Genomic DNA, 24,087 nt, shown 5'->3' on the forward strand with positions numbered 1-24,087 from the left:
AAAACTATTAAACTATGAAAGAGACAAAAATGATGAAAACAAAAAACACAGTATTAGAGATGAAGAAATCCTTAAACAAGCTAATCACTGGGTTATACACAGTAGAGGAAAAAATTAGTGAATGTGAAGCTAGGTCAATGGAAAACACCCAAAGATAAAGTGCAAAAGAGTGAAAAATACAAAATGGATTGTCCTGGAGTTCTGAAACTATACCAAATCTTCTAACATTGAAAATTAGAGTCCCAAAAAGAGAAGAAAAAAAAAGAAAAGGCAGAAGAAATAAGACTTGAAGTACAGAAGACTTGAATACCATTATTAATCAAGTTGATTTAACCAACATCTACAGAACTCTGTATCCCACAATAGCAGAAGACATGCTGTTTTGAGGGCATCTATTTTGACACTTAGCAAAATAGATGATATTGTTAGTCATAATGCAAATGTCAATAGATGTTCTGGGGTAAAAATAATACATGTTATGTTCTCTTTCCACAGCCAAACTAAAATTGAAACCAGTAACACAAATACATCTGGAAAAACACCCAAATATTTGAAAATTAAACAACACATTTCTCAATAACTCATAAGTCAAAGAAGAAATTACCCGAGTAATGAGAAAAATACATATATTTGGAGTTGAACAAAGATATAAAACACCACAACAAAATTTGTGAGGTGCAGCTAAAAGCAATAGATAAAAGTTTGTAGAATTAAATTATGGTATTAGAAAAGGAGGGGGGAACAGATCTATCTAATTGTCCACTTTAAGAAGCTATTCTGAGACGGGCAAGGAAAACCCAAAGTAAGGAGAAAGAAGAGAATGATAAAGAGGACAACTGAAATCAGTAAAATACAAAACAGAAAAACAATAGAGATTATTGATTTTATAAAACGAAAAGCCAGTTTTTTTCTTTGGAAAATAAAAAACAAACAATATCATAACTAAGCCTCGAGAGGGACTGGTGAGAAGAGAGGACAAAATTTACAAATAACCATAATGAGAGAGGTCACTGCTACAGCCCTTGCTTGAATGGAAAGGATGACAGCAGCATATCAGGAATAACTTTGTGCCAGTGAATTTGAAAACTAGATTAAATAGATACATTTCTTGAAAGACACAAACAGGAAAAAGTGGATGAAGTTAATAGTCATATATCTACAAATTAATTTATACTTTAAAAACCTTCCACAAATAACACCAGTTTCAGTAGCCAATATTACCTAATACTTAAAGAAGAAATAAAACCAATTTTACACACTTACAGAAAACGCAAACTCACTTTACAACTGATTTTATAAGGCCAGCATCATCTTGATACCACAATCAGATGAAAAGCATATAAAACAACAACAACAACAACAACAACTAGGACCAATATTCCTAATGAACACAGACATAAAAATCCTTAATAAAACAATACCAAATCAGATATATCAACATACACAAAACAATGCATCATGGCCAAATGAGATTTACTTCAAGAAGGCAAGTTTGGTTTACATTCAGAAATTAATCAATGTAACTCATATCAACAGACCAAAATAAAAACACAAGATGACCTACTGAATAGATACAATTTTTTTTTTTTTTTTTACAGAATTCAACATCCTGAAAAAATCTCATAGCAAACTAGGAACAGAATGAATTAACCTGATAAAAGATTTCTATAGAAAACTCATAAAGAAATCATATATAGTCAAAAAGAACTTCCAAAAAATTGCTAGAATCATAGTGAGCTTAGCAAAGTCATGGCATATCAATATAAACAATTTAAAATTAATTTTATTTATACATATATTAGTTACAAGCAATTGGAAATGAAAATTAAAAAAATACATTTCTAAACATGAAATGTTTAGAAATTCATTTGAAAAGATATGTGGGAGACGGGCCCACTAAGGACTACAAAAGTTCTTGCCAGCAATTAATGAAGACCAAAATAAACGGAGCATGACAACATGCTCCTGGATAAAAATTCGCAATATTTTTAGACAGCAGGAGGAAATCTTTTCTTATAAAGAGCCAAATAATAACTATTCTAGGCTTTGTAGGCCACACTGTTAAAACTACATACTTCTGCCACAAGAGTAGCCATAGAAAATACACAAATAAAGCTGCCTGATTGGGCCCCAATAACATCTATTCAGAAAGACTGCTTGTGGGCAGGATTTGACTTGTGCCCCACATCTGGCTGATATCTGGTTTAAAGGTATGGAAGAAGTAAATGGCTATAATTATAAATTTGGAAGGCAGAGGGCATACACATTTGGATTCGTTTTATGTCAGGCATCTGATGTATGAAATAACATAACATTTTAAGTAGAAAACTTTAAATTTATCTTATTCATGAAGAATTCAAAAACAGGGATGAAAAGTTTTAAAGACATAATAGTATTTTTCTAATTGCAACACATCGGGGCATCTGGGTAGCTCAGTCAGTTAAGTGTCTGCCTTCGGCTCAGGTCGTGATCTCAGGGTCCTGGGATTGAGCCCTGCATCCAGGCTTTCTGCTCAGTGGGGAGCCAGCTTCTCTCTTTCCCTTACCCCTCTCTCTGCTCATGCTCTCTCTCTCTCTCAAATAAATAAATACATTATTTACTGCAATACATTACTTTCCACAGCATCAGCTACTATTTTCCAAAGTGAGACAAAATGAACGAAACCAATCTTATCCCTAAATCTGTTCACTCTTTGGGAATAAAGAAGTTGTCAGAATGTTGAAAACACAAATTTAGAAACATGTATAATATGGATCCTTTAAAACAATTCACGGAAGATTTTAACAAATGTTTGATGAATTATGAACATGCCAGAAAGTGAATGATTGGTTTTGAAAAATAATTAATGAAAGCTATCTGCCAGCTTGCTATGATGGTGCAAACTTGAGAATCCCATATCCGGCATCTGAGAATTTTTTCTGAAAAATAAATGTCCTCTTCTTTCTCAAGACCCAAATCCCATAATTTCCCTTCTTAATATTTTATAAGTTCATATAAAAATGTGCTTTGTTTTTACAAACAGTTACTGAGCAACCACTGGAGTGGCAGACACTGCACATAGCTATGATCACAAAAGACTACAGACCCTCTTTCAGTCATCTCTGAAGCTAGCGGTCTCACTGTGGGGAATGTGAGCTACCCTATGGAGAGGTACCTGTACGTATGTCCTCCAACCAGCACTCTGTGAGGACCTGAATCCTGACACGCAAGAGTGAACTTGGGAGGAGACTCTTCTTGGGTTGATCCTTGGCATGACTGCATCCCTGACCAACACCTTAACGGCGATGCTGGGAGAGACCTTGTACCAGATGACTCAGCTAAGCCATACCCAGATGTCTAAACCCAGACATAAGGAGAGAATAAGTGTGCATTATTTCAAGCCACTAATTTGGGGATAATTTGTTACAGAGCAACAGATCACCCATACACTGAGAAACTAGGTAATAAGGTAATCTTAAACCATAGTGAGCCCACAATATTGCTTTTTAAGATTTCTGGTTATAATTATTTTATGATTAGTTGACTTTCTTTCTTATTCCACAAGATAGGACCATGTTGCAAGGAATATCTCCATTTATTAATCAAGGCACTAACAGAGTGGAAGGTGATCTCCTAGGTTAATGCTTGGAGTGAAAATCCGTACTTTTAGTGTAGAAATGCATGAGTAACATGCTTACTGAAGGACACATCAATTTCATTTCAATAAGTGCTGGCTGAGGGTTCATTTTTTCGTCACACATGTATGTGATTGATTGTTTTGACCTTCATCAATAAATTATATATCTCATTATTTTAATTTGCACATTTTAACTATTTTTTGCATATTTCTTTGTTTTTGAGCATTTTTTCACAAATGTATTGGCAATTTTTATGTGTTTTCTTGGTGAACAGTCCATCCATAAGTTTGGCCTATGTATCTACCCAACTTTCTGTCTTTTCCTTCTTCATTTGCCAAAGCATTTTGGATCTTAAAAAGCATTTCTATACTCTTATTTTACACAAATCTAATATTTTTCTTTTTATTTTTAAGTCATGAATAGATGTCAAATATTAGCAACTATTTTTCACTATCTGTTGAAAGGATCATATGCTTTTTCTCCTATAAAAGTTGACCGTTTGTTTTAAAAGTTTGGTTTTATACATTGTAAAATTCCTTTTCATGGATCGCATGTTCCTTAGGGTGAAGATAAGAGGATATTATGGAACTTAGAACCAGAGCAAAAGCCTTTAATTTTTTAAGTGCTTAAATTTGGTCCACATTTTGAAAACCTGTAAAGGCTATTGATGTCCTTCTCAACATTAACTTCAAGAAAGGAGCCAGATCTAGTCCAATGCACACAACCCCAAAATTCAGCCACATGTAGGATTTAAGCAATATATCCATAAGTCAGAAAACAGGAAATCTGAAGATGTAATAGGATTTATATAAATTACATAAAACTGTGTATAAAACTCTAAAAACTCTAATGGAATGTTGATAGAGTCTGAGCCAGTTATAGGATCATTCATGTCAAAAACATGTATGTTTGCCTTTCCTTAAAGAATTTCCACCAAAAAAATACATGTAATATTTGACACATTTATACCAAAGAAATACAACATAGACTTTTACTGTGTTGCTAAACTGTCTCTTTTAAATAGCGGAAAAGGATTATCTATTAATTCCTATCTAGAGTGAGAGAAGCCTCTTCATTCCTAAAAGGTCTTAACTAAGACAGAAATAAAGCATAAATGTATTTGGGAAAAAAAAATTAAATGTTTTTTTTTTCATGAGGAAATGAACCTAACTTGAAGGGTCATACAATTTATAAATCTGATCATAGTTGCTAAACAGAATAATAGTGAACCAATTCATCTACCATAAGAACAGCAAGCCCAAGGGTTAGTATTTGTTTAATTTTGGGGAAGCAGACCTTGTCACAGTTTGATGCAATTATTGGTCATCCACTTTAGGTTCATCATTATTGTAAAGAGCAAAATTTAACATGGCGTGTACAATATTCAAAATTCTGTAATCTTGTTGGCATGAGGTAAAGCACTGTGGGTAATTAGCTAGAAGATATACTATAGCAGCCAGAAGTCATTAATTAAAAAGCTGTCGATTTTATGTGGATAGCTAGGGTCAAGTGGGGATAATTTTAATGCTCTATTACACGAATAGAAAATGTTAAAGCATTATGTAAGGCACATACTGAATTACTGGGTGTGTTAATGCTGTGTGACCTTTCTTATTTATGGAAAGATATGCTTAGCGGTGTCTCCAAGGACTGAAGGAGTGGTCACAAGGAAGAGAACAGCCAAGGGCCAGCAAGAGAACCCACTTGGAAGGCAGCAGTGAAGATGCGGATTGATTCATCTTTTCTTCCACTCTTGAGTCATTACTGGTCTTGAGTCATTACTAGCCAAGAGAGCACTTGGCTAAGAGTCAGAATTGGAACTTACAGACTATGCCCCTGAGAAAATAGCTTATTTTCTCTGCACCCTTAACTTCACTGGATATGAAACAGGAAGAACAATGCATTTGTATGCTCTGTCAGTTCTTGTTCACCAAAGGCAGCAAGGCTGTGTGAATGTGAGCATCCATGTCTACATTAAGAAACGAAGAATTTGGCCAGCGACTACCTGCAGAGAGTCTCCAAATCTGTTTGATTTGAAGTCAAACAGAACAGTGCAAAGGAGACCTCTCTGTGCTCCCTGGGCTGCACCCAGATGTTTAGGCTGAGAGCACACCCCTCTCCTCACCAAGAAATGGAAGTCACAATCCCTTTTATCCTTCTGCGGGGGAGGGGTGGTGTTTCCCTGAGGAATGGGTTTGTTTTGCTTGCTCAGGGAAGTGGCTCTCCTCCTCCGGGAAGAGGGGGTGGGTGGCAGGGAGTGAGCAGCTCCACAGACAGATGTGGAGATGGAGGGGAGATGGAGAGCAGGCAGCCGCAGTGGCAGCCGCAGTGGCAGCCGCAGTGGCTCCAGGGGGAGTAGCTGCAAATGGAGCCGTTGCTCAGTGACCAAGTGCTGAGCTCTGGCGTCTCGCTCTGGGGAAGAGCCCGGAAGTGGACAGAGGCCGGCCGGAGGCTCTGGTCCAGACCCAGGCTCAAAGGAAGACGCTTCCAAGCTCCACAGCACGTGCGTGTGACATTTGTCCCTTTGCTGGCATGGGACATTCTGTGTCCATCCTCAACCTCCTGATACTCTTCCGATCTCTTCCCTAGACTACAGGGACCTGAAGCCTGAAGAAAATTATTCCCCGCTGAATTGTCACCAGGCTCTGATTAGAGTTCACCGGTGAGAGGTACTTGAATACAGTTCGGAAGGAAAACCCGCCATTCTCCTCCAGAAGCAACAAGCCGGGGCGGAGGCTGATGCCAGACGTCACCTCCGGGATAACGTCACGTCCGCGATAACGTCACTTCCGGGATAACGTCACTTCCGGAAGAACGTTTTCCCTGCTCTTGAGCGCAGCGGTGGCTGCAGCCACAGACAGGAGTGGCGTCTCCTAGTTCCCGTGTTCTGGAGTTATAAGTGGCAGCTGGTTTTCTCCCACCCTTCCCCCAACTTTTCACGCCTCTAATTCCTGGTGTTGTCTTCTCACAAATGACCACACCCTAAGTGGGACAGCGTCAGGGTTACCTGCTTTGTAAATCCGAGGACGCTCGCCCTGCAATTCTGTCCCCTCCAGTCCTTTAGGTCTGCACCGCTGGCCCCTCTCCTGCGAAGACCGCCTCGCCTGGGGGGAGCAGCTTCATGCCCGCCCCGGGCTGGCTACCGCTCCCAGCTCACTAGCTCGCACGCCAGCTTCGTGACTTTAACTCTACACCCCACTGGCAAGGATTCCTTTGTACCGTTCAGGTGGGACACTGGCCCCTCACTCACTCGCCAGAAAGTAGGGCCATGGACTGACACCGTCAGCAGGGAGCTCAAGTGACTCCCTCATGCTGATTCCACTGTCCCATTGCATGGCAACTGTGGGTCTCAGGGGCCCCTGCAGCTGCATCCGCCCCACGAGGCCTTCACCGTGTCCCTGGAGCTGGACATCCCCGAACATTTGCCCTCAGTGTGGTGAGAACAAGGAGAAAGAGAGCAGAGGGAGGAGCAGAGAAGAAGAGAGAAGGGCGGGCAAGATAGGCCTGGGGCCTCTGGTCCTGGGGACCCTACCAAGGCTCAGGGAAATTGCAGATTCTTTGGGTAGGGGTAGAGGTATCTTGGAGCTCCTCCCAGGGCCACTAGATGCCACTTATTTTAGCCCAGAGGAAGACCGGAGATTTTCATCCCTGGTGAATTTTACTCTACCATCAAAGGAAGAAAATAAGATAATATGTTGAGTATCCAACCTTTATTTTCACCACTATGTCACAGAGAGGCGTTGTCTTCTTTTTTGGGTTCTTTGAGCTCTTCCTGGTTTTAATTCCAGATTATGGTGCTGTTGGGGACAGGGACACTGGATAACAGTTGAGCCCAAGAGCCTGGATGAATGGATGAGCCTGGCAGATGAGCTTGAAGCAGGTGTTGCTGGACCGACCTAAGAGGTTTGCTATTGGTCCAGAAAACCAGTGGCTCAGAAGAGATTGAATGTGAGGTTAGAGACTCAGGGCTCTCTGCCCACAAAAGGAACAGGGTAAGTGGTGAGCCCAGGAGTGCCTGCACACATGCACACGTGTTCTTCCTGTCATCCTGAGACACAGGCCTTGGGGACTGTAGACAGTCCTGAGATATCACCTTGATCTTGCAAGAGAAGGGCTGAGCAGGGTCAAGGTGAGGCATTTCAGGAAAAGCCCCTGAAGTAGGAGGAGGCTCTCGAGGTATCACCTGAGCAGTTGGATCAGATACTGAGCAGTGTTTGTGTCTTGGTCTGACACTGAACATGGCGCATGGAAGCAACCAGGGAACTGTCGCAAGTGTCTGTTTTTATTTCTACAGATTTCAAAACAAAAGAGTCAAGGCCCTGTTGGCTCCTATAATGAGTCTGCAACAAGAGAGGAGGGTTTGGATAGGGGGTGCTGAAGCCAAGCGACACTTGGACACTTGGGGGACCTTGGTGGTAAGGGACAGTCAGGCTCTCTGATAGACTGCACCTATAGGTGCAGAAATGACCAAATGACCACCGTGTACGGCTTTCTGGGGACCATGGGTGTTGTCTGAACACAAGCAAAAGTGACTTCCCTAAGCAGCAGCAGATGCTCAGACGCCTCTGAGGAAAACTGGAACTGGGGGAGCGAAGCCTCTGCTGAGGAGGGAAGGACACAGGCAGGGGTGGGGTGGGAAGGCAATCTGAGAGAAACAGGCAGAACAAGGAGGGCCCCACCCCTACAGCAGGGCTCTCTGTGTCCTAGAGAGCAGAAGAAGACAGGAACTCTCCCAAATGAAGGGCAACCTGTCCCTCACTGGAAGAGGAGACATGGGTGGCCTCAGAGGATTGACAGACTGTGGTTATGGATGGGCCGCTTTCCACCCAGAAAACTGCAGAGAACCAAACACACTTGCAGGCAGAAGCTTAAAAATACTCATAGCTGCCGACACACAGAAAGAAAGCAATTAAATTATAATGGACGTTTTACAAAGATTTAAATAGGGTACCTGGGTGGCTCATTGGTTAAGCATCTGCCTTTGGCTCAGGTCGTGATCCCATGACCCTGGCATCAAGTGGGGGTGAGGGGTCCTGCTCAGCAGGGAGCCTGCTTCTCCCCTCCCCCACTACTTGTGCTCGACCTCTTGCTATCTTGTGCTCTCTCAAATAAATAAATGAAATCTTAAAAAAAAAAAAAATTCATTGGCTGGGAAGGCCTGATGTTTTAATGAGGTCCCTGTTCTCCACGTTAACCTTTAAATGTATTACAATCTCCCAAAGTTTTCAGAATAAATTTTTCTGGAACTTGGTACAATTATCCTGACATTCATCTAGAAGAACTAAACAGACAAAACTCCATGTGAGAAAGTCAGGATAATTTTAGGTGTGTGGGGGGATGGGGTGACTGGGGGCTGGGCATTGAGGAGGGCATGGGATGTGATGAGCACTGGGTGTTATGCACAACTAAAGAATCACTGAGCAATACATAAAAAACTAATGATGTACTATATATTGGCTAATTGAATTTAAATTAAAAAAGGGAAAAAGAAAAAAATACAGGACATTTTTAGAAAATAAATAAAGACAGTGTCATTGTACTAGATATTAAAATATATTTGGAAGAGAGAACCCTCTAATATACATGGCCCCGATGCCAGTGGACAGATTAGAGTAAAAGAAAAGATACAAAACAGACTTCAGTGGACACATTTTTTCTTTCATGGACTATAAAGCGGTACATGTTCGTGGGGGAAGGTTGGGTTACCCATGGTTTTAAAACCACTGATATCCATATAAGCTTAGGATGATGACCATTGATGTTACTGACTAATTGCTATGTGCCAGTCGCCAGGATTAATGCTTTCTATGCGCCATCTTACTAAATTATCCCATGATCCCCCTTATTTCATCTGCCAGACACATGAAGAAGCTGTGGTTCACACAGGTTAAATAATTTCTGTGCAGTAACATAGCCAGACCATGCTGTGTCTGGGGTCTGAACTCAGCTGACTTTCTTAACAGATGGTTTCCTAACTACTTCTCCTAGATTCCCAACTTCATTTATTTTCTCGGGGGGGGGGGGAAGCCCAAATTTAATACAGCTTAGTGTATAAACAATAGGGTTTGAGGTTCAAAGATGGCAGCATAAAACCAGCATTTGCTCTCTTCCTGAAAACCAACCTCATAAGCACAAATAGGAGAAAGAGCGATGGAATAGCTCAGCCACAAAGGAGGTAAATGGTCAACGAGCAGAAGTATGTGCAGAAAGACAGGGACAGACGACCGTGGGTGTGAATCTGAGCAAGCACCGACAGAGGATGTGTCGTCAGAGTGGGGGCACATCCAAGGGGCCCAACCAGCACCCAGGACCATAGGGTGCCCAGACTGGGTGGGGCTGGAGCTTCCCCTGCACCTGCTGTGGCTCTTAGAATCAGACCAGCAGGATGAAGCGAGAAGCCACGTCCTTGGACAAAGTCATCTCTTTCTGGGGCTGTGAATTTTCCTCAATCAGGAGTTCTCAAAAGGAAGCCAGCATGTAGCAGCGACACTATGATAGAAACGGGAAAAGCAACCAGGTAATGGGATCGCACCAGAAAAACGTTGCCGTGAGTTAGACGAAAGCTGTGAACAAAACAGCCGCTTGTCTAAGAAGCCAGAGCTCAAGCAAGAGTGAAATATGAACCAGCAGAAGTGGCGAAAGGTGGAGGAAAAATAAAATCACCAACGTGAAGGAAAAACTGGAGCGAGTGTAAAGAAGAGCAGACTCGCTGGGGTGAAAGGTGGAGAAAATAAACATGGGAAAACCATACTGAGTCAACGGCTAAAAACCCAGAGAGAAAACAGCTCTTGCAACGGATGGGGACGCCACAGTGGGGAGCCTGCAGAAGAGAATGAAAAGCAGGGAAGGGAACCAATATTTACAGAAGCGATTTAAATCCTGTTTTCTTAAATTAAAGATGTTTAGAATCTGTTGTATTAAATGGCACACCGCCGTGGTGCAACACCAGGCCCAGACGACGCAACCGCCGGCTCTGAAATCAGCTCTTTGGTACATGCCGCAGAATGATTCAGTCCCTTCTATCGGGAAGTCAGGCAGGCCCCATTCCCTCCCAGGAAGTAATGTCAGCCCCCGTCTCCTACTGGCCCAGCCAGCTCTATGTGTGCAAAAGGAACAGACAAGCCATCGTGAACAGAGCAAAGCTTGGAATAGGGCTCACTGGGAAAGGGTGGCTAAGGACCAGTGGCCGCACAGGGTTGGTGTCGCAGCAGAGGAAAATCCAGAGTTCGGCATCAGCGGCAGACCAGCAAGTGGAAGGTATGGGCTCTGACAGTGCAGAAATCATTTATCCAAAAAAAGAAGAAAGAAAGAAAGAAAAGAAAAAAAAGAAAAAGAAAAGTATACTTGGGAAGTTCCTCTTTGCTTATCCTGGGGATTGAGGTCTGTGTCCACAGAGAGGGAAGCCCGCACTTCTGAGCTGACTGCAGTCTGACTTGCCCTCCAGGGGTGGGAGTGTGCCATGTCTTCTCCTCTTGGCTCACAGCCACAGCCAGCCCAGCAGCCTGGCAGATTCTGAGCAGCTTCTCCTCCTGCCCTGCTGTCACCCAGACCCGAGCCGTTACGGCTCGGGGGCTCCTCGCGGGCTCCAGCCGCAGGTCCTGCTTCCACATCCTGCTGATGCACAGACACCCCACCCTTCCCGGGTTGTTCCAACAGCCTCCTAGTTTGGGGTCAGCATGGCAGCAGAAGAAAGGGGAGAGCGTCACTGTCTCAACTGTGACCCCCACTCACCCCTACCTTGGCATCACCACACCCTTGTGATGACTGAGGGACAGCTGACCTCCGGGAAACTCTCAGATCTCCTTTCACTCTGGCCTGGCTTCAAGGTCTTCCTCCATGTTTCTGGAACATTCTGGGCACAAACACATTTCTGCCCCTGCCTTTGGGACCAGCTGGATCCCTGACCTTCCCCGCTTGCCCTACAGACGTGCACAAATCTCGTGTCCCCTCTCTTTCAGGCTTCACTGACATTCCCTTCTCCCCAGCCTTCCCTAACAACTTGACCTGAAATGCACACTTCTCCCACTCCTCTCCGACCCTTACACACCCAGGCATGCTCTGACCCTTGCCCTTGAATGTTTCCATGACGATACTTTTCTGGGGTCAGAAGTACCCTTGTCCCTTGGCAGAGAGCAAAGGATGCCCCAGCAGACCATAGGCCAAGCACTGGCTGATGCAGCCCCTCCTTGGGCCTGAGTGGCTAACAAGGGGAGGGCCCCCAAGACAGCAGCTGAAACTCATTCCTACCACCAAACATTTCTGGGAACACAGATGAGGCCCACTATGGTATTCAGCCCTGATTTAAAAAAAGAAAAATCTCTTTAGACAAGAAGTCTTGTTTGTCCATGTTAAAGGACAAAAATGTCACAGACAGAATTGGATGTTTCAGACTTAGTGCATCCAGACCCAAGGTCCAAGGTCAAACTGTCAGATGCTGTCTTCCCACAAAGACTGCTTCCTTCCTGCACCAGACACCCTCAAGCCACTGCATTTACTCTGGAACTCTGCAGCTTCAGGGTTAAACTGTTACAGCTCTCAGACGAACAACCCAAGTCTCTTTTGTTTACATCTTTTTATTACACATAAGGAAGGTGCCCTCATGTTCTTAGTAAATATTTGATTATTGGGAACACGTTCCATAAGCAAGGCTAAATTTTTCCTAAGAAACTTCTTTATCACTTATATAATTAAAGTGATAATATACAACCTCCCTCTTTGCTATCAGAAGGTATTTAAAAATAAGTATCGGGGCACCCGGGTGGCCCAGTCAGGTAAGCTGCCAACTCTGAGTTTAGGCTCAAGCCCTGATTTCAGGGTCCTGGGATCAAGCCCCACACCAGGCAATGCTCAGTAGGGAGTCTGCTTGCAATGTTCTCTCCCTCTTCCTCTGTCCCTCCCCTAGCTCATGTACTCTCTCCCTCTCTCTCTCTCAAATAAATCTTTAAAAATAAGCAGACCTAGGGCATCCGGGTGGCTCAGTTGGTTAAGTGTCTGCCTTCAGCTAGGATCATGATCCTGGGATCCTGGGATTGAGTCCTGTATCAGGCTCCCTGCTCCATGGGGAGCCTGCTTCTGCCTCTGCCTCTCTCTCTCTCTCTGTCTCTCATGAATAAAGAAATTAAATCTTTAAAAAAAAATAAGTAGACCTCTTATTTAAAAAAAAATAATAAAAATAAGTACAACCCCTGGTGTTATTTTCATTATAGGAAACAGGCAGTAGTGTGACCTGTGGAAGGTTGATACAGAAATCCAATTCTGGCCAGTGGCCAAGGGATTTTGAAAGTGATAGAAATTGCTTGCTCTGAGCCAGCAATTCTACTGGTAGAAATGTATCCCTGGGAAAGAATGCACACCTACAAAGTTTGGTGAGATAGAGTCACTGTGACATTTTTAGGATAGTGAAAAGGCAGAAGGAAGCTAACATACACTGTGCAGCAAAATGTCGGGCACACCCAGCTGCCAAGTGTCCATCCTGCCCTTTTATTTCATGAAATAGCCCAAGTTGTAAGCATGGCTGCCGTGTGCGCAGCTACAAAGCATCTGCAGACCTCTGGGGGTTGTTGTTTGTTTGTTTGTTTGTTTTGATGCTTATTACTTGGTTTGTTAGAGAGATCTCCCTTTGAAGTAAAACGAAGAGAGGGGCGGCAGGGCGGGTTTTCAACTATTCCCCGGGGCCAGCAGCAGCAACACAGAGAAGCCCTTGCCTCTGTGTTTAACCAGGACAGCTTTCTGTGCCTGATGAGGACTGTCACACGCCAGGCCACCGGGGCTGAGGACATGGAACCCACGGAATCGTGGTTTGCGGTTCCACCATAAAAACGAGTTGGAGGGGGGCGTGATGCCAAGGAGACACCAGAGAGAAGTGGGGGAGGGGCTGGCCCCCGGAGCAGACCAGCAGAACTGATTTACGGACATTCTGGAGAGGTTCCTGTGGGGGGATGACTCAAGTCGGGTGGCAGCTCTCTCCCTTCTGTGGAAAAGTTAGAAGTGGCCACGGAGCTCAGCAGGAGGAGCTGCTTGCCAACAGGGACAGAACAAAGGTGTAAGCAGTTTGGGTCCCTGATACCCTAGAGGAAAAAACAAACTGGTCTTGAACTGTCCAGACTCCTCATAAGAGAAAGAGTAAACCCTTGTGGCTTCAAGTCACTGAGCCCAATCCTTACAAAGGCAAAGTGATGGAGGGATCTATGGAAGTGTTAATGGGAACACTACACAGTGATTAAAAAGTCTTAGTGATCACCCATGCTTATTGAGACAGAAAGACATTAACAGCATATTGATAACTGAAGAAAGGAGATCATAAGTCTGGAAGAATCATGATCAATGAAAAAAGCCTGTAAAATTATATGAAAAATATATATATATATATATGTTTGTAGGGTGGCAGGTCTGAAGGCTAGCCAAAAACACTAAGAGTAGTTATCTTTACCTTTGAATGATGCTATTTGGAGGGAACTTAACTTTATAAAATATTTGTTGCAATTTGTTTGTTTCTTGGTTGACTTCATATTGCACAAAAATGTTAAAAATAAAAAAAGGCTACGGTAACTTACTTTACCCATCAGTGATGGGAAGGAATAAAATGTCATCAGATCCATGACTGATGAAGCACTATGCGTGTATGAGAAACACTCTATCAAACAAATAAGACATGGAGAGAAGCAAGTAAGTAACACGAATAAGAAACTTCCCAAAAGGGAAGCAGAAGTGATCAGTCAACAGAGGATAACAATGTTTCAACATTGTTAGTAATCCAAATATGCAAATTAAAACAGAAAGTGCTTTCAACTATCACACTGTAAAGTTTAAGAATAAAAAGATACTTCCGAATTGGTGGGAGGCAGGGGCACACACGACTCACCCTGCAGTATTTTCCAAAGGGCCCTGGGCCAGCACAGATCGGAAAGGCATAAATGTGGTCATGCTACTGTGCTTCTGAGGACTACCCTAAAGAAGACAATCACACAATGCCCCACATGCATATCCAAGGCTGTTTATCCCGTGGAGTTCATAGTACAGAGAAACTAAAAATAATCTCATGGGGAAAGGGGGAGACTTGCACAAGGGCAAATGTTAGAAATAATTCTGAAGAAGGTGAGTGTTGTGGGGAATGTTCGTAATACCAGACATGACATATATACAAACTAAGTTAAAGGCATGCTGTTTGTTTTCCTATAATGTGTAACATGCGGCTTCAAATACAACCTAAAATAAAGTCATGTGGGCAGATACTCTGAATAATAGGCATTAGCTTTTTGAATAAACTGCTTTCACATGGACAATGCATATGGCAGCCTATAGGGGAGTAGCCTCAGGGAATTCTAAAAAAAATTAATTGATTTCCTCCTGTAAGGAAGCAGCTTCTAGCACCCTCTTCCCCTGCTCCCTTCCCTCTCCCTCTGGAAGGAAATATATCGGCAAGGAGGTGTAAGTGGCCCATTTGTTTTGCTTTCCTTCTGTTATTTTCATAATAAGGAAATGCAACAGGTTACTTTAAAAAGCAACACCTGGAACACAAACCATGATAAAGTGAACAAATAAATAGTACACTCAGAACAATTAAACACACATAATAGGTTTTAGATTGTTAAGAGACTGTGATTTATTTGCTTGTTTATCTCACCCATGTGTGTTTGACCTTCAACCATTTGATCCATAAATTATTGAGAAAAGATGAGTGAATAAGAAAAGAGAGAGAACTCTAAAATGCTGGTGAGCCCAGGGAAGAACCCTTCCCTGGAGGAGACTGTAAGATGGACACAAATGATCTCTATGGTGTCTAGAATGTTCCCATTAGCCTGCCTGTCACATGTTTCTATTTCTGGAATGTTTACAGCCTTACAGTAAAACTGGCGAGGCCACTTTGCTTTTGCAGAGAAAGCATGATTCAAATATGATATTTAAATATGACAGACACATTCAAACAAAGAACACTGGATGCTCAACATGGGACACAGGTGTGAGTGTTTTGAAAAGACTGTACCAGACAAACAATATGGAATTTGTCTATTCTAAGATAACCAGGTAAATAAATCAATCAACAATTTTATTTTTAATCTTCTAAACCCGCTTAATGTCATATGTATACGTTCTGGGGAAATGCTTTTCAAACAATGAGCAATTCTGACCATTGGTTCTTTCATCCGCATATGGAAGGGTGTGTGGTGCTCCCCCAGCAGATCACAGTCACACCATTCAAGCGGGCAACACAGACCTTTCCCGGGAGCTGAAATAACTTCCACTGACTCCCTGCCCCAGACGTGATCTTTCCCAGGGCAGGCTATACAAGACCAGGCAGGCACTCCTGGTCCAAACTAAAAACACTCAGATGGACCAGTAGGGGTAAGCTGAGAAGACAGAGTTGGTGAAGGTGGGAATGTATTTCCTTGCCTGAAGGAAGTCTGGAAGGATTTGAAATGTTCCTCTAAGTCTTTAGATTCAAACATGTTTGGCAGGCAATGAGCAAACCAAGTAACGTCATACCTTTAGAGAACTTCCACACTATGGTGGGTACAGGGTAGCCCTCGGCAGAGCAGTTGAGGACGACAGCCTTGCCATAAATCCCGTCCTGGTCCCGTGGTTGAACCACAAATTTGGGAGGAACTGAAAAGAGAGAAATGTCACCTTTAGTTCAGACAACAACACAACTTATTTTAATACCTGTAGGTATGGATTTGAAGAATTCCAAGAATTTTAATGAACATTAAAATACAAACAATGTTTGTATGTTAAGATACATGAAAAATTGGAAAACAATATTTGTGAGCTAGAACAAATTAGGAAAATGACCTCATTTTTCCTAATGAGGAATAAATCATTTTCCTAATAAATCAATGAGATTCTTCAAATTGAAGTTACTTTGCACCTGGAAAAACTGGGCTCATGTGTGGAAGTTGACTAAGCCACAGGTATGTGACATTCTTTTTTATCTGTGTTACAGAAAATCTTCAGCAATCCAATCCATGGCAAATAGAATCAGGACCACAATTGGAAGAACAAAAAGTAATTATTGATAGTAAGTATTCCTCTTGGGTGTGCACTGCTCAAAGCATTTGTGTTTGTTCTTCTTCTAACAGAAGATGAAGGGAAAATTAATAGGCATCCCCTAAAGACAATAAAGAACATAGCATGGTATTGAACTTTGCCCCCAAATCTGATGAAGACACATAGACCATTATTCTTGATGTCAGCACTCTCCTGGGCCAATAGGTACAATGGAGGTTAACTAAAGTGAGGTACCATGATGACTTTATAATAAGTGTACTTATCCAAAAAAAAAAAAAAAAAAAAAAAAAAACCAGATTAAATAACTGAGTATTTGGTAACTTTTGTGAGGAGCCGAAAAAAATGCATCCCTACCCAAAACATACACATGCCCTCTGTGTAGAACATACCTGTCAAGAGAAGGCAAATGCCTTGTTAAGTTATTGCTATTCTAAGAGTATTTGGGCTTCCTCTGAAAGAGATGGTACAGGTACTGCTAGAAAAGGCAGCATGTGAAGGTATTAGAATCTCAGAAACGTTTCCATCAAAATCAGAATCCCAGAAAATTCTTCATCCCAAAATGATTAATTATATGATGAACTTCCAAAAAAGCAATCACAGTACTATGTAAGAGGATATGGACTGTGTCCCCTGTATGTCAGACCCTTAACAAATATGAGTGTTCTTCCTCTCCTTTTCATAATTCCTGGTAAAAGCTAATCTTGTCTGCTTTGCAGATTCCATAATTCTTGCTTTAGACAAAAATGGGCCTATGTGTTATAAATCAAAAGGGAGTCCAACCATCACATGAATGGACTGATAGATCAGAATCTAGGTGAGTTAGAAGCTTAAAAGCATGTTGAAATGATATAAACCATAGTGAAGATCATTGTGGTCATAAAACACCCTAGGAAGAGGAAATGGTAGACATGAGAAGCAGCAGGAGATGGAACTCTCTGCTGTTTCTGAAAGAGATGACAGTGATGGCTAGGAGTACAGAGCCAAGGACTAAACACCAGTGCTTGAGCTCCAACTCTGTTTCTTCCAGTTGGATGATCTGGTGCAAGTTATCAAATATCTCTTGGCTTCAATTTCCTTATCTGTAAATTGGGAATAATTATAGCACGGATTTTATCAGACTGGTGTGGGGATCAAATGGATTATGATTGCAAATGTCTCAGAACAGTGCCTGGAAGTTATGGAGTACTCTAAGTGTGCTGGTTAATTTAATAAATGTGGGTATGTCCAGCTTTAACATATCCTTAACAAACACAAACCCCAACTTGCAAATTAAATAATTTATATGGCCAATAGGTCTCTTCAATATTATTCAATTTTATTTCATTTAGATGATATCCCAAGACACACATATTCAATAAAATGTAAATATATTTAAATTGGGTGATAAGGGAGGACTCTTCCATGCTCAGAAAGTTATTTCTAGGAAAAATGCTGGAGATTATTAGAGCAAAGTTTCTAGTAAAAATAATCAACCTCAAGGATAGATTGCAAAGTTTGAGGCACCATACCAAAATCACTCTGGCCAGGTGGAAGGAAAATATACAGTCATCTATAGTCTATGCTCTGGCTCAAATTCTGCTGATAGAAGAAAACCCTTTGTCAAATGCGTAGGGTAACTAATTGCTTGCATTTCCTCTGGAAACATGTCTAATTATAATTGATCCATGACCCTCCCCTCAATTTGGTTCCAATCCAAAGGGACATTACTTAAAAACTGATCAAAGAGGTTTACATGGGAAATAACCATTGACATATTGCAAGTGGAAGGTAATTATAGGTGGAAATGGCCCATAAAACCGCAAATTATCTTCCATATCTTCCTCTTTCATCTCCTTGTATCAAATGCTCATGGCTCTTCCTCCAAACTCTATCACATATCCTCAAATTCTCTTCATCTCTTCACTGCCATGCTCTCGTCACAATGGGCAGGCAGGGTGTGTGGTGAAGTGCCACACACGCTCCCTCCCTCTGGTTTCAGCACACCAAGGGCTGGACAGTTCCACACACCTGCCAGGGTGCCCACCAAGAGCACGAGTCTCTCTGCTGTCTGGGGCCTCCTCGGGAGTCTTACATTCTTCCTCACTTTCACTGGTGCGACACAGAAATGTGGGAGACAAACATGTAACAATGAGAGGGCGGGGAGGGGAGTGCCCCTCCTCTCCAATCCATCCCGTGGAACAATTCTGAGGCACATTCTATGGCTGTGTTTCTCACACACTGGAGGGCATCACAATCACCTGAAGAGCTGGCTCAAACATGAGTTGCTGAACCCTATCTTCCAAAGTCCTGACTCAGTGGGTCTGAGGAGGGATCCAAGACACTGTCTTTCAAATAATCTACCAGTGACGCTGAGGCTGCTGGTCCAGAGACAACACTTTGAGAATCACTGTTCCATGGGTCTCCTCAGGATTCTTCAGAGTACCAATGAGTCCCAGAGGCCCACAGCATCAACCAGCTCATTAAAACAACTTTAACTGATATCTTCTCTCTCCTTCTGATCTCATTCTCACCGCCCCCATTTCTCACTCTCGAACCCAGGAATCACATCTCAATCATGGACAGCCAATCAGCAGCCAATCATGGACCTCGAACTCTGCTTTCAGAGGAACTCCCCTTCAACAAGGCCGATATTGGTTCTTAGCTGGTTCCTGGAGCAGCCTGCTAACAGATCTACTGGCACCTACAGGCCGACTTCAATCCGTTCCTCACACAGTGGCTGGAAGAATCCAAGACACGGACTGGATGAAGTGAATCCCTGCTTCAAACCAGCAGTGCATTCCCATTGTTCCTTGATACAATCCAGACTCTTACAACACTCTGAAGGCTCTTTATGACTTATTTGACACTCCCCTCTAGCTGTTGTAAGACCCCATCTATCCCCACCCCCATGACTGCTTTTGCTGCTGAGTCTTCACATAAGCTTCTTATGTCTTTGTTTAACAGATTCTCACTTATGGTTATTTACATCTCAGCGCAAAGTCCACTTTGTCTGGAGCCCCTTACCGATGCTGTGGATGAGATCAAGTGCCCCCAGAGAATGCTGTGTTACCTGCTGTTGCCTTTACTGAGCATGTCTGATATTGCTGCTCTCCCTCATCAGGCTCTGCCCTTCAGGAGAATAAGTACTGTCCCTTTCCCACAGACTATTGTGCCCCAGCATGGCGCATAGCGATAGGACACAGAAAGCTCTCTGAAAACATCTGTGGAATGGACTGACAAATAGGTATTATTATTCCATTTTTACAGAATAGAGAAATAGATTTTGTCCAAAGTAGCATGGCTGAGTTAATACCACAGATCAGAGTGGCCCCAAACCCCAAAGCCTTTGAGAATGACAGATCTACTTTCTTCTGATGGTGGAGAGCAGAAAGCATTCTAGGAGGATTCTGGGCAAGGAAACACATACCGAAAGTGGAACTGTTGCAATTTGAGCTAAAAGTTATGATAGGACCCGAAGACATAATACTCTGTATGGTCTGGGTTATAGTTCCCCAAAGTTACTGGTTCCCTTTGTAAATATTATATTTGGGTTGTTTCTGGATGGTTCAATTCATTAAGTGGCTCTTGGCCACTGGCTCAGGTCAGGGTCTTGAGGTCAAGAGATCAAACCCTGCATCTGCCTCTGCGCTTAGTGAGAAATTTACTTCTCCCTCCGTCCCTCCCTCTACCTTGTGCTTTTTCTCTCCCTCTCTCTCAACTAGATAGATAAATAAATAAAATCTATCAAAAATAAAATTATATCTTGGTTTCCTTTTATTTGTATAACACTTTATTTGGTACATTGTAGTGAGCATATATGCCAATCTTGTTGACTTTTCAATAGAAAGTGGAGGAGAAGGGTGATTAAGGAAATAGAAGGGATAGATTTAACCAAATAATTATGTCACATTCCCAAAAGGTAACATAAGTCATTCTTGCCATATACCTTTGTATCATGAGACCCATGTAGTCTGACAGTATCTCAAGACCCCAGGGATTCCTTGGAGGGAGCTGAATACTGAAAATTATCTGGAATCTGTGCTTAAAAATGTGCAAAAATGGGATGCCTGGGTGGCTCAGTGGTTAAGTGCCTGCCTTTGCTCAGGTCATGATCCTGGGATCCTGGCATCAAGCCCCACATGAGGCTCCTTGCTCTGTGAGAAGACTGCTTCTCCCTCTGCCTGCCTCTCCTCCTGCTTGTGTTCCCTCTCTCGCTGTGTCTCTCTCTGTCAAATAAACAAATAAAATCTTTTCAAAAAGTGTGCAGAAACTAAAATTTTTTTGAATGTTGTGTGTTGTGTTTTCAACTTGTAACTTTTACAAGTAATTCTGCCTTTTTAATAGTTTTACAAAAAAGTTCTGAAGAGGCTATAAATCTATTGAATAAATGAAAAAAATAAGGGCCATTTAAAATAAAGTGATCTTCAGCTTGGTCTGCTCAAGGAAGGAATTATTTTTGTAGTTTTTAAGAGAGGAAGAGTACTATGCTTCTAATAGAACAGGTATTTCTCGATGTTAGAGGCAATTTTTTTTTTTTTAATGTTTGAAATGCAAGGCCTCCAAGGAGCTATATATTTCCAAAGGATGTAAGCTTCCCTAAGCTGTCAACAGAGACAGGGATTCTGTTTTACTGAAGGCAAACCTGGAAGCTATTTGGTGGGGGGAATGGGGCAGGTACATAAATATTGCCATTCTCTCCTGGATGGCATTTAGTCAAGATGGTAATTGGACAAAGCCTCAGTAAGATTTAATTTATGACACTAGAAACTAAAATCCAATGGCTTCCCATTACAACCAGAAAGATGGCCTGGCCTTTGCCCTCAATGTTTTCCCTCCTCCCTTGCAGAACACTGAGCCCACTGTTCTCTTGCCACTCTTTGAACACACAAAGCTCGTTCCTGACTTGGGTTCTTCATGCTTGGTCATTCTGCCTGGTGCTCGCTATGCCTTGTTCCCTCACCTTACTCAAGTCTGCTCCAAAATCCCTTGGAAAAGTCTTCCGCTGTCCACCTGACCCGACCCAACATACCTTTCCTATCCATATCACTCTCAACCCTCCAATTTCATAGAACATGTAGATACCTGACATAGTGTGTTATCTCTTTCACTGGAATGTGAGTTTTATGGGACAGGAACTTGGGATCACTATTTTGATCACCACTGTACCCCAGCACTCAGAATATCTGGTGTAAAATAGATGCTTAGTAAATATTTGTTGGAAGAATCAATGGATCAAGTAAAATGATAGCACAAATATGGTATCAAAAATTGGATCACTAAACATAGCAATAAGGTAGTGGCCTCATGTAACTTTTAGTTTCCTTGCCAAATAAAGGTCAGCTCAAAGTCTTTGGCATGGTGTTTGTTTTCTGTGTGACAGCTCATCATTAAAAGCCAGAAACAGCAGATACTTCATAGGACATAAAGAAGTGTGAGAACAGGGGCGCCTGGGTGGCTCAGTGGGTTAAAGCCTCTGCCTTCGGCTCAGGTCAAGATCCCAGGGTCCTGGGATCGAGCCCCACATCAGGCTCTCTGCTAGGCAGGGAGCCTGCTTCCTTTCCTCTCTCTCTGCCACTCTCTCTGCCTGCTTGTGATCTCTCTCTCTCTCTGTGTCAAATAAATAAATAAAATCTTAAAAAAAAAAAAAAAAGAAGTGTGAGAACACGGACCTCCTTTGGAATCACAGAAAATCATCGCATCAGGGGCTTTCTTCTCAGTGATGCTGAGCCAATAATAGGAAGCAAAGGGCACGTATGTTCTGTCATTAAGTCTAGTACTTTCCCTCCAAAGGGCTTCATTAATGCCAAGGTCACCCAACTGAGCATGACATTAGGGAGCTCATCGGTCCACAGCAAGTGTAAGCCATGGGGCACACACATAAAAGCTAAAGGTTGTTTGGTTCTTTTTTCTTTTAATTTCCCTTCTGATAACAGCTAATGTATTTTAAATTAAGTCTCTATAAATCTTCCCAATGACCCAAACAATCAAAAACTGTGCTAAGCTCTATAATGATCTGAGGTCATAAGACTGTGATAGAAGGGATGACTAAGAATTGGGCTCCAAAACTCCATTATTGTCATACACATTCATTCTGCATCTCAGCTAAATTATCTTAGTTGTCGCCTTCATCTCCTATAAGCAATTTACCCCCAACTGCTGTAGTTCCCTCAAAAAAAAAAAAAAAATTGTACTTTTACCTTTAGACTACATTCCCAGACCTTCATTCTAATTAATCACCCAATGCACGGATTTCCCCCATGGTCTCTTCTGTGGAATGTGTCTTCAATCATGTTCCAAAATCATGTGGATGTGAGTGGCACGAAGAGACAGACAGAAAGTGCAGAAGGTGTCATTACTCACTGAGCGCTTAATATGTGCCAGGCACTGGGATAAATACAGGATTTAAGCCCCAGAAATTCCTAGTACGTATCATTCCATGTTATGAATCAGAGAATGGAGGTAAAGAGAGGTTAAGGAATTTACCCAAGGTCCCACAGCTAACAGGTGTCCCGGTCATGATAGGACTGAAAGGAAGAAACAAGGAAAGAAGAGATGCAGGGAAGAGTTCTGGGGATGCACGTTTGCAGGCTAGTGGGCTTTCCCTTGGCTCTCCTGTGCACACAGCACAGTCCATCACCTGCCTCCAGACTGGTCTTCCTGCCTCAAGGTAATGTGCTCAAAGACATTTGTAGTTCTCCATCACTTCCTCCATCAAGCCCATATTTGTTGAAAATAGCAGGCAGATGGGTAAAACTCGGACCATGGCACAACCTCTATATCTTAGCTGTCGCTATCCCTCCCTGACCTCAGAACATATGCCTGGACACCTGTGTCCCCTCTACTCATTCATGGAGAGTCATCAGAGGCCTCTGTTGCCAGCCAGGAGCCAAGGTCATGCTGACTGTTACCTTGTTACCTAATTAAATTGTCTCAGCATCTCCAAGGCGTAAGTCTCACTGTTCCTATTTTACAGATTAGGAGATTAAGGATCAGAGAGATTCAATCACGTTCTCAAAGTCACCTGAAAAATGAACAAGCAGAAATGTGGACCTTGATTTTCTTGCTGAGAGACTAAATGTTACATTTTTATTCTCTTTCTAAACCCTACTCACATCAAGGCTGACGGAGCTCACTCGTTCCATGAAAACTTCATGGAACATATCAAACACTGGTCTCTCCCTTATTAGAACTCATTCTGCTCTTGTAATTACTAGTCTGTCTCTTGAAGGCTTCCAAACCACCCTCTTTGTGACAAGGCAATTTCAAGGTCTCTAAGCTCCTCACTCTGATTCTGGTTTTTTCCAAACCACATCTCAAACCAAAAACTTTAAAACCTCCAAGAGAAAAAAACATTTCTAAACTCGAGTTAAAGATTTAAATAAAGACCTTTATAATTATTCTCTAATACTGATTGCTATTTTTGAGCGGGTTATGTTTCCCTAACTATAGCTTTGCTTTTTTTTTTTTTTTTTTTTTTTTTTTTTTT

At 42.3% G+C, this 24,087-nt stretch overlaps 1 protein-coding gene across 2 annotated transcripts in view; it reads right to left on the bottom strand.

Moving 5' to 3' along the window:
- DSCAM (DS cell adhesion molecule) overlaps positions 1-24,087 on the bottom strand; it is a 750,559-nt gene that overhangs the window by 228,798 nt on the left and 497,674 nt on the right. For both annotated transcript variants that reach the window (XM_059392376.1, XM_059392375.1), the window contains exon 10: positions 16,101-16,220. In XM_059392376.1, coding sequence (XP_059248359.1) covers positions 16,101-16,220 — 120 coding nt within the window. The remainder of the gene's footprint in view (positions 1-16,100; positions 16,221-24,087) is intronic.

This window comes from Mustela nigripes, chromosome 2, assembly GCF_022355385.1.
Source record: "Mustela nigripes isolate SB6536 chromosome 2, MUSNIG.SB6536, whole genome shotgun sequence".
In the NCBI taxonomy this organism is placed as follows: Eukaryota; Metazoa; Chordata; class Mammalia; order Carnivora; family Mustelidae; genus Mustela; species Mustela nigripes.